At 36.1% G+C, this 18,195-nt stretch overlaps 1 protein-coding gene across 3 annotated transcripts in view; it reads left to right on the forward strand.

The window, feature by feature from the left end:
• The window catches only part of DNTT (DNA nucleotidylexotransferase), a 95,888-nt gene extending 77,990 nt beyond the window's left edge, over positions 1–17,898 (forward strand). For all 3 annotated transcript variants that reach the window (XM_087766061.1, XM_087766062.1, XM_087766063.1), the window contains one exon: positions 16,741–17,898. In XM_087766061.1, the coding sequence (XP_087622187.1) occupies positions 16,741–16,827 (87 nt within the window). In that variant the 3' untranslated portion in view covers positions 16,828–17,898. The remainder of the gene's footprint in view (positions 1–16,740) is intronic.
• The last annotated feature ends 297 nt before the right edge of the window (positions 17,899–18,195 follow it).

The following is an 18,195-nucleotide window of genomic DNA, read 5'->3' on the forward strand; positions in this document are numbered from 1 at the left end:
AGTTTTTATAATGCAGGATTTATCAACCTTTTTTACTCTTACTTCCTAACTAAACTCCCTTATCTGAATTAATTTAAAACTAGTACCATTACCAAATAATTCAGAACCCATATTGACAGAAAATAAGCTGCTTTTTGGTTGCTTTTACATTTTAGTAACTATTTGGAAAATATTCCTTGTAGATGCAGTAAAGAAGGATGTTTAAAACTTCCCGACTATACTTCACACAGTTTCAGCTATGGTGGGATTCCCTATTGCTCTTTCCTTTCATTCAAGGTATATTCACTCTTCTTGATGCTGTTTGCTGTTCAGCCTTTACTCAGAGCCAAAGAGCCTGGCAGAAGTCTTCTGTATTTGGTGTCTGAGCTGTAATCATTTCCCATTTCACAGGAGAAGACTCTGCATAAAACAGGAACTAGTTTCAGCTGCTCCATGTCGGAAGTTCTGAATGATATATTTCCTCAAATCATTATCTTTTGAGTACATAAGCGAGCATGCGGGAGTTAGGCTGAATGAGAGGTGGGATGGACTAGATGCATTAAGCTGTTGCAGGTACTTTTCTCTATTCCTGTTTCGTGGCAGGAGATTTCTAGGGATGGCATGCGGAACAGCGTCATGGCTGGATCATGGCCATGTAGAAAGTGTCTCTTTTCTGCACCTTTATCACACCACTACCCAGCGGAGATCTCAAGCTGATTGTTAGATCTGAGGGTTGGATTTGTCTCATAGATTTAGATTTTTATCTTATATAAACCCATATGTTTTCACAATAATATTCCAGAAAGTCACTTTTAAGTCCAATTATTACTTTATGCAGTTCAAGGCAGCAAAATGAAGTGATGTAAATAATTAGCACTACTTTTTTGTAAAAAAGTAGCTGGCATTCCTAGGGTATAATAGATTGATTAAATTATTAGCATATGAATGTTCTTGCACTAACGTTGTAGGTTGTTGGGTTTTTGTAAGAGGAGGGTCACAAGCTCAATGTTATTTTGAAGAGTCATTGGAGCAGAAAGTAGTTATCAGTTTTATGTCCTATGAAAATTTAAGATGGGAAATAGCTGCCTTAATGTTTTCTATTGTTAAAGAAATATTGGAAAAAATATGACACTCTGCAGAAGACTGTGTATGATTGATGACAATTTTGCATTTAAAAACCATTGTGTGAATTTGAATGGCATTAAATGTTATTTAGTTGTTGAATAGCAAGAGAGGCAGTTTATATAACTGCTCTGAATAGTAAATTCACAAGATGCTCTGAAAACTTCATAATGGGACCCAGCTTTGCAAAACATTAAATGCTGCACAGTTACAATGAAAATAGTAAACCCCTATGCTCCCAACTGTTTTTTAAGAGAATATTTAGTTTTCTTTGGGAAAGCAGTATAAGCATGAAAGGGGAAATTTATCCTGGGATTTCTTCCACACTGTGAAGATCTCTATTGCACAGTCCTTAATCACTTGCCTGCAGAAAGCATTTCTATTTAGGAAAATCCTTAACTGACTCTTCAGGCAGGGCTTGCCCTGTCTGTTTTTGCATATATCTGTAAAGCCAAATGAAGGTGTGATTGCAGCCCAGGTAATTACTATTATATGATTGTGATGCTTTGATGAGCTGGCTCGAGGGTGTACGTAAGTTTGTTGAGTTCTGCTACTGCCCATCTTTTGCCCAAGTAGTTGCTTCACAGACAACCACAGTGTTTGCAACAGGCAGCCCATCCAGTCATGCCTGGCAACATACTTGAACTTCTAGCCTCCCCCATGATATTCACATTTTCCTCTGGCTGAGTCTAAGTCCGTGTTGCTGGCATGCCACTTAGCCAGTAACTTTTATTTTGAAATAAGTCTTACCTGACAGTGACCATGTTGGTCAGAAAAGTTGTGTTTGTGTGGTGGCTTGGCTTAGTGGATGGAAACAGCTCTGAGGAAGCCAGACTGATTGCAGATGTCTGGGTTGTTACCTGCATTTCCCAGAACTCTGTAAACAGGTCTCCTAATAAAAAGCCATCTTTTTTTTCCAAGCATTGATTCTTTTCTGTGACTACCCAATATGTGATCTCTCAAAAACATCTGTCACTGGGAAGATGAGCTGGCTATGATTCTATACTCTCATTTTATTACATAAAGGTGTGTAATATTAATACGGGTTTAATTGTGTATTCAATAGTTATTGTCTGAAAATCAGTTTTCTTGTGTCATCTGGAAACGTTTACTCCACACTACCTTTCACTGAAAAAAGATGCCTGCAGAAGTTTACTTGCACAGTTAAAGAAGCATTTTTTATGATTCTTTAAAAACTAGATGTTATAGTCTTATTTTGGCAGATGCTGTTCTAAAGCTATGAAGTTAAAACAGTGAGACAGTCAGCCTTGAGAACATCTTGATGAATTAAACATGCTGCAGCTGCAGAGTTTGCTTTAGACGTCTGCAATAATGACTGGATTAAAGCTAAAGTAAACATAAAGATCCAAAGTTTACAATATTGATTTCCAATGTGATCAGTTGTTCACATAATCGTTAGTACAATTAAACACTGAGTCACTGTAAACAGATGCATATACTTTCATTTACATTCCAGTTCTTCTCTCTTGCTCTCAGGAAAGTGGAAATTGCATATGTGATTTGGGGGATTTTTTTCTTTTTACACGGGTCTATTTTTAAAAATTAAGAATTAAAGTAATCTACTTTTCTTACCTCTTAGTAAATTAAAACATGATTACGCATTTTCTTCCAAAGTGTGGTTTTCCCCAGTGTTCTCTTAGCAGTTTAAATGTTTCACATATAGCATATGATAGTTCATTTTTACAAGGTCTGCATATAATTCATATATATATTTAGCTAAATTTAATCCCTTCGTAACAGCAAGCCGTACATCTAACACAAAGATAAATGTACATAACTGTTGTTTCCTTTGTTCAGTGTGTTTTCTGAACAGTTCAATGAAACCCCTATCGCTAAAGAAAAGGGAGAGCTCTCAAAATGCATAAGTAGGTGCAGACCCAAAATATTTTGACTATACTTTTTCATTCATTTTAATTTCTAGGGCAGTACAGAGCCAACCATTTTCAAGTGTTTTAATTCAATTATTCCATCAGTATGCTAGGGTAAGTTATTGAATGTGGGGCAGGTAACATAGTCTCAGATTTTCTGTTAAAATTAAAAAGGAGCTAGGTAGAAAGGTAGAAAGAGCCAAGAGCCAGAGAGGAAAACAGGGTATGGAGTGGGAGTGAGAATGTGAAGTCTGTGGGGGATATACAGATTTGATAAGGAAGTACAGAGTGGCTGTACAAAATGATGGGGAAAGGAAAGGGTATATTTGATTAGCAGCTGCATCGTGGAAAAGAATCTGGGTTGGTTGAAGAGGCTGAGCTGAAAAGGGATATGGAAAAAGAATGACTGGGGAGAGATATGAGTGGAAGTTTGATGGACTAAAAAGTAAATTCAATTCATTAGGCTAATGCTCTAAGCTGGCAAGAAGAAATGGGTAAACTTTCAGTTGCCCCAAATAACTGAGTAAACCGTGTTTATCACCTGACTGTGGATATGGCATGGGTGGAGCCTGATGTTACATTAGAAATCTGAGAGGAGAGATCAAGGCTACAACTCAGTATAGGGAAGTAGGGAAGAGAGGGAGCTAGAACAGATACAGATTGTAAAAGCTCAACTTGCTAAGACTGATTGATTCCACATTGGCCTGCAACCCAAGATTTTTGTCAGTGCTGTCAGCAAATATTTGCTATCCCTGTGGCACAGTATATTTCCTGCCTAGTGAAGGAAGCCTACGTATGTTATAGGAATTGAAGGAAGCAGTATTTCTTTGAAGAAACAGAAGTCTCTGTGCATATACATAGGAAAACTGAACTGAGGTTAAAATACAATCAACCACATTCTGGGATTTCTTAAATTGCAAGTCTTTGTTTTTGCAATCTCAATAATGTTCTTTTTAAGTGTTTTTTTATAATAATCCCATATGAATTACACTCAACTGGGTTTCATAAAATTCAGGATTCTGCATTTTTCTTGTTTCATTTATTCATATGGAGCTTTATAAAGAAAAACACAGTAAGCCAACTTAACAGTATTTGACAAGCTAAAGCTACTGTAAATAACATAGACTTAAAGCAAAACAGAAGTATAGCTGAAGTGGAAAAGGAAGTAATCGCTGTTAATCTTTTTAGTGACTTTGTGATAGGACACAGATTGTCAGAGGACTACAGGGGCCAATAAGTTTTCGTTCTGTTTTTGTTTACAACAGTGTGCTATTTAACATGTTAAACTTTTTGCCTGGGTTATCAGATAGGAAGTTCCAAGTTTCTCTTCACTTTGTGTGCCCAAAACTGAAAACATATTCTTGTAGTCTGGATGGTTATGTATTATACTCTTTATTTATTGTGGAATGTTTTTAATTATTTAAATTGTAATGGGAGGTTGGATGCATAACTATGTAGTGTTTTGCAACAGAGTAACCACACATCTGTCATTTTAAACAGAGACTAGTTCCATTTTATGCACAGCATGGTCTTGTTTACAAACTACATTTTAGCAAATGAAAAAGTGCTCATTCAGTTAAGTTAACAGATAATATTAATGTTTTTTTATGTTTTATTTTCAAAGTGTCAGCTCTTCAGCACTGGTCTTTTTCTTTCTCCTTTATCAAAGCTACTTGGAGTAAGTATGTAGAAAGCCTGAAGACGTTTTGTTGCTCCATGTTATGAAATAGTTAATAGGATACTGCGTAGAATATCCTAATATTAGTCTGATTATTCTGTTTTACTCGGTGAATCTACTTTTTATTGTTCAGAAATTGAATATGAATAAATCTATAACTAGAGTTAGAGAATAGTTGTAAGAGAAATATTCAAGTATGGTATTTCTGATTAAAAGCACAGGACATGTCCAGTGGTAAAATGAAATGAGAATTTATTATTCCAGTTTCTATTACCTTCAAAAATTATTCATGCCCAGAATCATTAGAATAAATTCCACTGCACTATTTTGCATCAATACCATTACACATGATTTTGCCTGAGGGTATTGAGTCAATGGGTAATGCTTGTAATACTGCTTTTTCAATCCTGGTTTGTTATAGTGTCATTTCAAAGGGACATTTTTTTCTCTCTGATTTATTTATCATCTTATTTGTAGCTGGATTAGGAACAGATTAGTTTTTATTTTAAAGCAGGCAGGGTGATGTGAAAATTACTACAGAAAATACCAGTTAAACACGAAAATTACATTTGGAGATAATACAATGTCAGAGGCACTTCAGGTTATTTGCTACTGAAAACCCTTATGACACTGTCAAAGGGAAAATGCACAGTGTCTACACAGTGCTGTGGAATATTATTATTGAACTTGGTGAAATACTTCACATTTCTAGCACAATTAGTACTTCAGCATTTATGTTCTATAATTGTCATGAAATTGTTTGTACTGTTGATAGTCTCATTCATAAACATAGCATAAATATTTAGCAAAGTGTCTAATTACAAGCAAAGCAAAAATCACCAACACCCAGTCTTAAAACAAAACCTCTCTCAAAAAAAAAACAAAACCCAAACAAGAAAAGATTGGGGAAAAACAAGAAAGGAAAAACACCTGAAAGTTGTTAGTCTTGTTGTTCAGGGAAGTACTAGAAGATAGATGCTCAGATATTATAGCAATCCACAAAATGTAAAAAAATGTGTGTTGACCAAAATGAAGATAAATACTACTCAGAGTAAAACATACTAATGGGTAATTACTACATGGTTCCTTAGGGCTTGATTCTGTCATGTTTTTTCATCAAGCAGTGTCTTATTCTGAGAATGTTGTCTCACTGACTAGTGATAGAATAAGATGCTGTCCTTCTCAGGCTGGCTAGCAGTATGAATACCAGGACCATGGAGAAGTTTCATTTTTCCGTGTTGACTTTCTGACAGCATTCATACTACACAAGATAGTCATTGAATACAATTATTTGAAACCTCTTATATAATGACAGGATTGTATGCATTTTTATCTGGAAATTGCTTTACTTAGACTTTTTTTTTTTTCTATTCCCTCCCCTCCCTCTCCATAAAATCATTTAGCTTTCTGTGAAAGTTACTGATTACAGTGATTCTTGTTAGCATTTTGTCTACCCTAATGAGTCAGCAAATGATTTCAGAGAAGTAGCTGCCATTTTATGGATTGATGTTACATTGTATTCCCATACTTTCATTGGAGATTGAAGGCACTCAACCTCATATCGCTCAGTGTACTGCAGGAATTCATGGATCTTCTGTAACAGTTTCTCTACAGTTGCTTTACACAATTCTGGGTCTGTAACCGGTGTAAAATTGCAAAGTTATTTGCTACACTGAAGGTCTGAGCAGATTTATGTTTTCCACCAAAGGTGTACAACATTCATTCTTGTAAAGTTAACAGGAGCAGATAGAAGGAAGAGAAAATAGCTGGCTTCCTGATCAGTGTTTGCAAAGTATGCCTTCATCTTGGTCATTACAAGTCAGTAAAGAGGGACTGGAGCTGGTTCAATGCTGAAGGTAGGCTGCATGGCAGAACATGACAGACCTGAATGACAGATGGAAATCCTGGTGCAGGGGCTGCACCCTTTTATTGATGGCCATAAATATATGGATTGAGGAGGTGCACATCCACCTGTTGAAAGAAAATAGAATCATAGTCTCTGTGGGTAAACATTGAGATCACCAAATTCTGCTAGAGAAATCAATAATTTTTAAGTGTTGATGGCATCATTCAGCTCCTGTTAGTTATATTAGTAAAAATCTCTATATACTACCATGTGTATTCCTTTTTGACATTTAGCATATAAAATAAAATCACAGCCCACTGCCTTGGTTAGGGTGATGCTCAATGACTCAAATTCTACATGGTAAGGGTAGAAAATAGCATGTAACTAGATATTCAGGGAAGATATTAAAGAAATATGCTTGAGAGAGGCTAGCTTTCACTCACATCTCTTTTATTATCCGTCATGCTAATCAAGTAATGTTGCTTGTCTGTGGGTTAGTAAATTCAAATATAGACACAAGCACATGGTAATAACCTCAGCAAAATGCTTCTTTTCTTTGAAATCTCTTCCTTTCTACTGCTATGGAGAATTATGCATTTTCTCATAGGTTTCTTCAAACCTTGTGGCTTATACCTTTCAGAGCTATTAGCTGGCCCAGTTAATGCACAAGCTCTGTCTGCAAGAAATCACTCCAGAAAGTGATTGCTTTTGATAATGGGGAAGGTGGAAATATCTTTTTGTGAGTAAACAAGTTTTGAACAGGAAGTGATTGAAACACTTAAAGTTTGCGGCATCCTTCCTCACCCTTCCTTTCAGCCACTATTTTTGCTAAGTCACTTTGCAGGAGACTTCCTCTCAGAAACCCACTCTCTCAGAAATCCATTAAGATAAACCAAAAACAGGTTAATGTTTTTTTATTCAATCTGCTGCAGAGCTTTATTAAGACCCAAAGAAGTTTATCTAGCCTATTGCTTTTCCCCTACCTTCTCTTTCCATTACTTTATATTCTAGGCACCCTTTTGTTCTTGCATTTTGGCTGGCTGGTGGTTGGAGTAAATTTGTTGTGTGGTTCTGTAAATTTGGTTGGAGTAAAATGTTCTGAGTCATTTTATTAGAGATTTTAGTCTGAGTTAACATCTACCTGAAAAAGCAATTCAGAAATCTCTGAACTAGTATTCTACTGGAAATTTCTTCTCACTGTTCTCTTCAGTTTTACCTCCCTGACTTGTTATATGGGTTGCACTCATTCTCCATATGAAATTGCTGAACTGCAGAAGTTCATCGCATGTCCAGTATTGTAAGAAGTGTTAGCACAGGAGGCACCATTAGGAGGTCATGTCAAGTCAATCATTCAGTAACACTCTCCTCTGTCCTGTTTTTTTGTCTTTTGCTAGTCTGTTACTGACATCCTCCCTCTTGTCCTTCTCTCCTCCTTTATATTTTACTTATTTTTAGAAAATGTTACTAGCATCTCCATATTTATGATGCCAGGATAAACCTAATTGAAGTTGATGGGGATCAAGATTATAATCAACTCAAAGTGTTTATTTTGGGGCTTGCAATAACTTAATTGTCAATAAACAGAATGTCCAACTAGTTGTGCCATGGGGTGAATTTGGATAATTTTTCATCAATCAGTCTGTAAAATCTGATTACCTCTCTTCTGAGTGACCTTTCTGAGAGAGGATGTAAGTGCATAGCTGAAGCAGAACATATGTTCTCCGTGTCTGTCTTGTCTTCTCTCGGGCTTTCCTCACTCAGTTTCTTTGACAGTGGTCCTTGTACTTGTCACATCCAAGAATTCCTAGACATCTGCATTCAGTGCATTCAGTGGTTAGCCTTGGAACTCAACTTTTTGTTTCAAAAATATGCTTTCCTTGCCAGAGGTTGACTTTTCTGTGACCTCAGTCTTTTCATGTTTTCTTTTGGTTGTGTGCTAATGGAGATTTGCAGGCTAGTGAGGCAGAGCAGGCTACCCAGGTGAAAAGCAGCATTGACCTTGCATGATTTCATAAGGCTTGTTTGCTAAGGTTCACCAGAAATCCATGCAGCTCACTGTAGTCAAATGAAAAAGCCTGTAACATTGGACTGTCTTTAATTTTGCACTGAGAACGAACTTTTCTGCTCTTACTGAATTTACGTACTGTCAGTCACAGGATCTAACGTTTAACTCTCCAATACAGGAAGCAACTGGAATTATATTGATATAAAACAATTGGTGTGTGCCTAAGGAGTTTTAACTTCCAGTTGACAAAAATCCATGCAGCAAAACTGAATTATTGAATCATATGACGACTTCATTAAAAAATGAGCCAGAAAGATGCATGCTTTTCTAACATACTTTGCAATATTTTAACATCTAAGATAACAACATATTGTTTGCTTTCTGGCCTCTTTGTTCCTTCTGTTTTTCTTACCTTTCAGACAGATCTCACTTCTGTTTTTAAAGAATTTTGTAGTTCAAGCCCCAAAACTCTTTTCCTTGCAATTCCAATCATACAATAAATGAAAATGTGACTAGTTCACGCTTTCAAATGTCTGTTTATTTCTTTTCTCCTCAGTCTTTTGTGGGTTAGAAGAAGATGTTTGAGGCTATTTTCACATATTACATTTAATAATCATATATCAAGAAACAATTTTATGTACTACTGCTACCTTTTTAGAAAAATTTCACCAATAGTTTTAGCATTTATAGAACTTCTACCATAAAAGTGACAGTTGGTTGCACCTATTCCAACTTGTTTGTTTTATTTCTCATTATTGTTATTTCTAACATTTTCACAGATGATAAATAATTTAATGCCATACTCACTTATTGTCAGAATCTTGCTCTGAACTCAATAAAATATGAACATCAAGCACAGTCAATCTAAGAATTGCAGGAAATGTTACAACAAAAAGACTTCAATGTATTATTTTGTGGACATGTGATTGTGCAGACATTTCTGATGCAACGATCGGACTCCCTCGTTAGTTGAATATCTTTGGCACAGTATGCAGGAGTTTAGGTCAATATAATCTGAAAATCATAAACCATAAAATAATGAAATACATACATACATTGTAAGGTATACATTATAAAAGGCTGATTTATTAAAAGTAGCATCTTCCTAAAAGTTTCTGCAGTACTAGTGTGACCTGTGTTCAGTGTTGGTGCATCAACACTTCTTCTAGCAAAAATGGCCAAGTGGCAGAGAACAGCTAGGGTAACACTCAGGTCAGGTAAACACGTGAACATTCCCACTGCTAATCACATGGAAAGTATTTGCTACTTGATGGATTACTTATGTTTCGGCCTTCACAATTCTTTCTGTAAGCTCATTTTATTCATTTAATTAACAGCTATTTATATTTTTTTACAGGATATAAATGTTATTTGAGCAACTGGAATCAGAGAAAAAGGGAGTGTGAGCAGTTTAATAGCTTTGCACTTTTAATCCAATAAGCCATCCTAGTATATTCTATAACTTTTAAGTCTTCAGTGTTCTGGTGCACTGCTTCACTGAATGCAGTGGCCTTTCATATCCAGAGAAGTGCTTTCACATCTTGGGAGCTTTTGCAAGCAATGTAAGTAGCATCATCTCTGCATTAGTCCCAAGTATCTTTAATTAAAAATCTTTAATTGACTTGGCATAAGTGATGACATGTGAAGATGTCACTAAAGTGACAAATACATATGTAAGATAAATTTAAGGTGCCTTATGGTATCTTTTACTGTGGTTGATTAAGCAAGTCCTGTTGTTACCATCATTCATCTACAATTGACTTCACCCACAGAACTTATTTTTAGAATGGACTCTGTCCAAACACAATGAACAGTTACGTTCCACGTTTGCAAATGACACTCTGTCCTCTTCTTTTCTGTTGTTCATTTATCATTGTCATGCTTACTGCCTCTGTAATAATTCCAGACAAGTAAAGTGATGGGGGTTTAGACTGCTTGGTATTTATGATTCAGTACAGTGGAAATGCTACAAAGTTAGATATGATCATATTTCCATTATATCTTCATTTTAATAATTTAAAAAGGAAAGCAAATATTAAGGTAATTGAACTGATGTGAATAGATGTCACATGTGAAACACCATATAAAAATTAGTGAGAGAAGACCAAAATTAAATGAGAAAATCCCTAACTACCCTATGTAAGAGTTTGCCATTTTAAAGCATGCAAGACCACCAGGACACAAAGAAAAGGTTAGAATAAATGTACATGTTAATGATATTCCCAGATGCTTGTCTAGAAGCAAAGTTATACCAAACAGTTTTGTAATTTGTTAACAAGATACTGTTGGCAATATTCTGTGTCATCCACTCAACCCCACCACCCCCCCCCCCCATTTATTTGATGAAACAGTATGTCAGAAGTAGTCCAGACAGACTTTAATGATTATGGCCCTTCAGGGTCTTTTGCAAAAGGAGGGAGGGTGCCTCCTACACAATGTCATAGTTTTCCAAAGGATAATGAAATCCACTGGAGTATGACTGCATTCTTTCTGAATCACAGCTGTAGAGCAAATAAAAGTCAGCACTATGAAAAGAGTAGGAAAAACAGGATATGAAAGGAAATTCTTTGGTCTTTGAAAGGGCATGATTTTGCTGTGACATTCAAGAATATATGCTCAAATAATGTATAAAGTAGAGTTGGGCCAATACTCATCTAGGAAACTTCATAGTTAATTCCAGTTTCTCAGCTAATAGCAAGCACGATAAGGATTTAAAGAAAGAAATGAATCAAATTTCCACCATGTGTCTCATCTTCAGAACAGTGGGTTGCACATGTGCATATGTTGTACATCCAAACCTGGAGTACTTTTCTCTCCAGCAAATTCTTCTGGTGCAGAATCTTTAAATCCCATTTAATCAATGATACTGTCTATGTGGTCCTACCGGCTTTTATTTTGAGGCACGTGTATGCAAACTAACTTCCTAAGTTCATCTTGAGATGGGGAAAATAGTAATGAAATACTACAGTGCACAGGCTGAGAGTTATTTATAGTACTACTCAATTATAATAGATTACTCAATTTCATATTTTGCAACACACTATTATTACCAAGCTATTTGGTAATAGAAAGTAGGATATCAGTCTACTTGGAACCTGATTAATTGTGTGCTTTTCAAGAACACTGAGTTAATATTGATAAAGAGCATGAGTTGACTTGGTTTCAGGAACTTTGTGTACACAAAGCTGGCAGAGCAGTTGTGGGCAGAGCAACAGCTTTTATGTCTCCTGAATGAGCAACCTCAGCAAAGTATTGTTTTGCTCAGTGCAGTGTCAGGAGGTTGCTATCACTGCAGTATTATTCCTTCCTGACCAAACAGTGGAAAGGAAGATGGATGGCCACAGTGGAGGCAAGTGTGGGCTGGGTGTCTAAGCAGTATATTTTCATTTCAACAGCCTAACGGATTTATCTAGGCTCACTGAAAGTACAGGTTACTTAATACATGAACAGTGCATATGCAGTGGCCTAAGTTTTCATATAATAGCAAGATCCTTTGTGTTGTGAAAATCAAGAATTTGTGCGCAATAATTTCTAGTAATTTCTGATTTCTTGGGATCTTTTCTTCTGCATCTTTACCATACAAATCTCTAACCGTATTTTAAGATTTCTTATCTTGATGTGTAGGGTCAATGTACTTACATTGAACTACTCAGGAAATAGGTTAAAGAGACACATGGGGGTACTCCAAAAATGGAAGACAAAAAGGGGTCTGAGGTACTTTCCAGTTCATCCAACTTTTTCCGATTATTTAAATGACGTATATATAAAATCAATAAAATCAGTATTTGTCCCTCAAAGGAAACATGTGCTGTTGGCCAATGCTGATTTATATAACTAAAACTAGAATTCTACTTTACTGAGTAATGGTTTTGTTTTGTTGGCTTCATCATATTAAAATGTGAGATGAAACCAAGTGACAATAGTAGTATAACATCTGTTTGAACTTTGGCAGTGCTAGTTAGGATATCATCAAGCAGTGCTTGCTCTGTGCCTTCACTCTCTGCTTCTCTTTCATCAAAAGTATTATTGATCATTAGTGCCAAAATGAAAAATAAGAGGTAGCTGTTCACATAAGAAAACATTTGGATGGCAGCTGTTCTACATTAGGTGTAGTTAATGGTCATGTTTGCAACCACAAATGTAATATTTATATCCATTGAAATAACAGAATTGATTAAATGGGATAAGAGTAGAGTGATACCAGCTGCTCCAGAGCATTGTTTTTTGTAAGTTTGATTGATGTTGATTGGGCATGTCTTGGATCTGCTGAATATCAGTAAGAAGCTGAAAAAAATTCACAACGGGGCAAGCAGTTCATTACTTCTCTTGAGCAAAAAGAAAAGAAAAAAGGAAGAAACAGTACTGAATGCAATAATAAAATTTGCATAACTGTATAAGCTCTGCATAGATTGACAAAGAAGCAAAATCATAGGTTATGATTAACATTAATAACACTTGCACTGCTAAAGCAGTTGGCAGATATCAAGAGATTCATTTAGAAACATGGCTTGTAGCTACTGAGAATGGTATTCAGCATCAGATACTTTGTATTAGAAATTTTCCCTGTCAAGCAAATGAAATAAGTTTTGCTTGCAGAAAAACATAAAGTGACAGAACAAAAGAAATGGGATACAATTTGGGGTCCCAGAGATATGAAGAGCTTCCATTAAAGAGTATCTATAACATCTGTCTACAAGTGTAAGATCTTTTTTCTTGTGTTACTTTTTTGCAGGAATGTACATGTATGGATTGCCCTCTCTGAGTAATAGCAAACAAAAAACCAAACCAAATCAAAACAAAACAACTCCCCCCCCTCAAAAAAAAGAAAAAAAACCCAACCCTCCCTAAAATCCTGTCCTCCCCAGACATACCCTAGGAACAAAATATCCCCAGTATTGTTACCCAATGGGCAGTTATCAATGTCTTTATTGTGTTCAATATCTTCTTTTCTACCATTTTTTCTAGTCCTGTCTCTATGAAAAAGGATCACTTTTCCCATGGTCGGTGGTTTTTGTAGGTTCCTTTTATTCCAGAATCTGACATTTGAGCTTCCTAGGAAAAAGGAATGATATTTGTCTATGCTTTATAAGCAATCTTTGCTATCGCAGACACAACTTTGAACTGTCAGTTCATTATGAATATGTGATTGTTTTCAGCTTTTCATACTCCAGCAATACTCTGTAGTTGTCTGGGACACTGTCCCAGAGTCTAAATATTCATATGCTGAGAACTTCATGGTGGAGGTTAAAATCCCTTAGAAAGCAGGAGACTGTTTTTACACTACAGGTGTCAAAACAAAAAGGCATACCATGTTTGTCCTGATTTGATTTAAAAAAACCAAGTCCCTGAAGCAATGGGCCAAATTATTCCCTCAAATTTCTGATATGGTGTATTCGAATATGAAAATTATCTTATATAAGTGGAATTCATTATGGGAAAGTGAAAACAACTTCATCTACCTTGTTAAGTACTTTCACTGTGCACTCTAGTAACAAATGTCTGATGTCTGATCCATATGGAATGTATCACTGCCTGAAATCAATGTCTTTGTAGTAGAGCTTAATACAATGTCTACTGAACTCAGTGCAAAAGATTTTATTTCAATGGGTTTCGTTTGGGTAAAGTGCAATAGATATACAACAGTTCTGCAAATGTGAATCTGGGTAATACAAATGCCAAAGAGTTAATGTGATAAGCAAGTAGCTTCTGAGCATGGCAAGGCACTATTTGTGAAGACTGCACTCTATATATTGATACAGGACATTACAAAAGCAGATACAATTTTAAAAGTTACTTTCTGGTTTTGTAATATATTTTTATTAATAACACAGAACATATTACTTCATGTTGACATAATTACCATTTACTCTAATTATTTCCCTATTAAGATTGTTTTTGTCTAATTAAAGATGAACTGTCTCCAACTAAAATAGTGAAAATATTCCATATTACTTCACTGTATAGCAATAATGTGCTAAGAAAGATAAATTACTTCGTAACTTTGGATGGATTCATGAGGATATCAGCCAGAATGGCTCTTATATACCTGCTTTGCTGGTTGGGAACTCTGGAAGAGCAGAATTGGAACCTTGGAACCTTGTATTCTGTCCTTTCTGTCCTCCCAAGCTCAAGGGAACACTGATGGCCTCTGTCTCTATTCAGTCAGGATCATCTAACTTCTATCATTCTATTTAGTCTTCATAGCCTTTCTAGCCCAGTTAAACTGGCTTTCATGTGACATTGAAAAATAGCTATTAGGAAAGCTGCCAGCTTGACTACTCTGGCTGTTGGAGCTGAAAAGTGTCAATGAAAGATGGGCCTTTTCTGTAGAGTTGGACTTAGAACTTCAAATTTCAAATACCCCTACAATGAAATGGAAGCAGGTTTCTGATTTGGTTGAATGCCTGATAAAGTTTGAGTCCAGCTGACAATTAATGTTACATTTCAGTTTAGGGGTTCAGTTCTTCATTATGTCTTGGCAAAACTGTGGCTCCTGACAGGACTGAGATATGGATCAGGCACTGGAAAGAACGGACTGATGGAGAATAACAATAAGCCAGTGGGCATTAGCTGATGAGATTAATTTTACTGATGATGCACAAGCATATTTCAGGGGCAGCATGAGGCTGCCCTGGGCTCAGCTGTTTTGCTTATTGTTTCTGGCTCATTGTTCTTTCTGCTTTCCTTTCATTGATGCAGCAGCTTAGACAGCGTTATGTAGCTTTCACATGCTCTGGTGCCATAGAATTTGGCCAAGCTGCATCCCCAAGTCTTTCCTACCAGTGCTGATCATCTTCTCTGCTGACTGATAAGTAACAGGGGCTTGAAAGAAGAAAGAGTGAAGTGTCAATAACCAGAAGTAGGATCTACCTGTTCCAGGAATCTGTCTGCCTACTGCTTTCTGAGTTCCTGAGTTATGTGATCTCAGTGGGATTAAGAGACAGGGAAGCACCATCCAGATCAGGGAGTGAAGGAGAGCAAGAAGGCAAGACCACAGAGGAAAAAGAAGGAGAAGTTGTGAATCTCTGGTGCCAGAAGTTGTTCCACCGTACCGTGGGCCTGCTTTGATCTAGTTATGGACTCCTCTTCCTGACCCATTCCCATGGGTGTGCTGGACAGCATAGCCCTCCTGGAGGCAGCACCTTGCAGATGAGAAAGCAGAAGCTCTGTCACAAATGTTCCTAAACTTTATGGTAGTCAGAGATTTTCCCAAATAAGTGGAATTCAGTGAGTAGTTCTCTAGACAGCTTCTGCTCTTTCACAGTAGAAAGTAAATCTAGAAGATTATGAAACCTTAAACCTGAAGTTTTCATGACACTGGAGTTTGAGATTGTTCAGAGCTGAACACTGATTGAGACTTCAAATTATTCTGGAATTGTTGAAATATTAAGTATTCTTTTTCAATAGAAATGAGTTCTTGCTTGCTTCCAAACTCCTCTAAATGGTGAGGTTTCACTGTTTTAATATTCATCTACCTTAGCAGCTTTTTAAATTAATATTGTACTTCACTGGTGAAAGGAATGCATAAGGCTATGTACTTTACTTAGGGGAGGTAGGGCTTGTGGGTGGTTCCTATGCAAGAATACTATCCTGTGTTATCAGAAGTGCATATATGAAAAAACAAAACTGATTTTTACTGTAAAACATTCATTAGGAGTGTGTGTTAAAATCCAATTGCATTTGCAGATCCCTCATTTTCAGCTTGTTTTTCTAGATGGAATATTATGTCTTTTCAGATAAGCCTTCTGTAAGTATTAGAAATTTGGAAAGCATCAGTGTTTTTAATGCTTGGCTATACATAATTAGTGTAACCATTGAATCAGCTTGAATGTATTTATAGAGAACATTACTATATTAATTTAAAAAACATTGATGATTTTATTAAGAAAGTCAAGCTATTGACCTTCACGGAGGGAAATGTAGGTTTTGTTTGCGTTCTAGTCCTAATACTTGTGCACAGAATCTTGAAAAAGTAAATCAAAACAAAGAGTTGTAAACTAGTCATTAGAATTGAAAGCATCAAGCAGCAATAGGATTATTTTTTAACTTGTTTTCACATTTCAAGGTCAACACACTGCTGAAGACAGTGTATTCTGTAGAGGATACAATGGGTAGAACTGTCAAAAATTAACTGCTTTTAAACAGCAAAAAACATCAATTGAAATTTCCCCCTAACATCCTTATTGACTTCCTTTTTTTTTTTTTTTTCATTCTTTCACAGAGGATCTTTCTCAAAGCTGGAAGTGAGGAAGAAATCTTTGCACATCTTGGCTTGGATTATGTCGAACCATGGGAAAGGAATGCTTAAAATGATTTGTCGGTGTACATTCATCAGTTGACAGCAATAGTCTTTATGCCTATCTAGCAGTCTGATTTAAATATATATATATATTATATGCATCTCTATGACAACTTACAAATTTAAAAAATATATTAGAAGCCATTATACATGCTGATGTTCCTAGAAAAGAAGAGTTTAAGTTCTTCCAAATACTTTCCAGTCTTTTCTGTATTAGTCTTTGAAGTTTCTACGTGGGAGTGATAAGATAGAGCTGTTTTTGAGGGGGAAAACTTGAAACTGGTGAGATTTTTCCTTTTTACATTTAACATTCCTGTGAATATTTGCTTGTTAAAATACTGTCAGATATGACAATACCTAAATAATACAAAATATTTGAACTGAGCCCAAAAATTACTGAAATCCATGCTTATATTTAACCGAATTTCTCAAGTGTTTTGCTGAATCCATATATAAAATTGCTGCTGTATATAAGGCTTAATGACCTAGTCAGTAATTAGTCTGGCAGTCTCAGCAAGTTGGGGCTTCAGCTGTAATATTTTTCCAAGTGGGGCACCACTCTACAAAAACTGTAAACAAGTTGAGAATTCAGTGAGAGTTAGAAACATTTCACAGGAAGGGATTTTGGAAACTAAAAGTGGAATAACTCAGTAGCAATCTTCAATTGTGAGGAAAAAATGCTATAAATTTGGAGTACTGATTTGGACTAAAGATTCCAGTGGTGATCTGATGGTCCTCTATCAGGAATTTGAATAATAACCTGCATGAAAACTGCTTTAACTGTCAGGCTGGTGGCTGCTCTGGGGCGAGAGTTTTTAATTGTCTGTGCTCAATTTAGATAGTTGGAAATTTATTTATTAGTAGATATATATGCATTGGAATAGAAATTTACCTGAGCTGTTTGGCTATTGGCTGCTCTAGAATGGTATTCCCTCTTTTTGTTCAGAAATTAATCTTTGATGTGAGAGACTTTCTGATAAAAGTAATCCTATGAGATATTTTGGTCTCAGAAAATTTCCAGGTAGCTTTTCTGACTGTGATGATAATGAAGAATTTGTAATACATTTATCCTTTAATGAACAAGGGCGTTTAGTGCTTCAGTACATGAAGTTACTTACTGACCATTCATTTGTCATTTGTAGAATAAAGGTGATTAAGAACACCAAGACTCATCAAATAATTTTCTTTCTTAAAAGCCTGGACTTTTTTTTCCCTTTTAAGGCTGATTTCACATCTTGGCATGACAGGGGGAGAATGGCAGTGACAGGGCCGTGCACAACAATTATTGCTGACAGTAATGGCTTCCCATGTTCAAACAATGGCAATATTCCACGGCAACGTAGACTAGAAGTTTCTACATGTACATACAACATGCCA

Source organism: Nipponia nippon, unplaced genomic scaffold (genome assembly GCF_047370975.1).
Source record: "Nipponia nippon isolate SJK-2023a ecotype South Korea unplaced genomic scaffold, ASM4737097v1 scaffold_3, whole genome shotgun sequence".
In the NCBI taxonomy this organism is placed as follows: Eukaryota; Metazoa; Chordata; class Aves; order Pelecaniformes; family Threskiornithidae; genus Nipponia; species Nipponia nippon.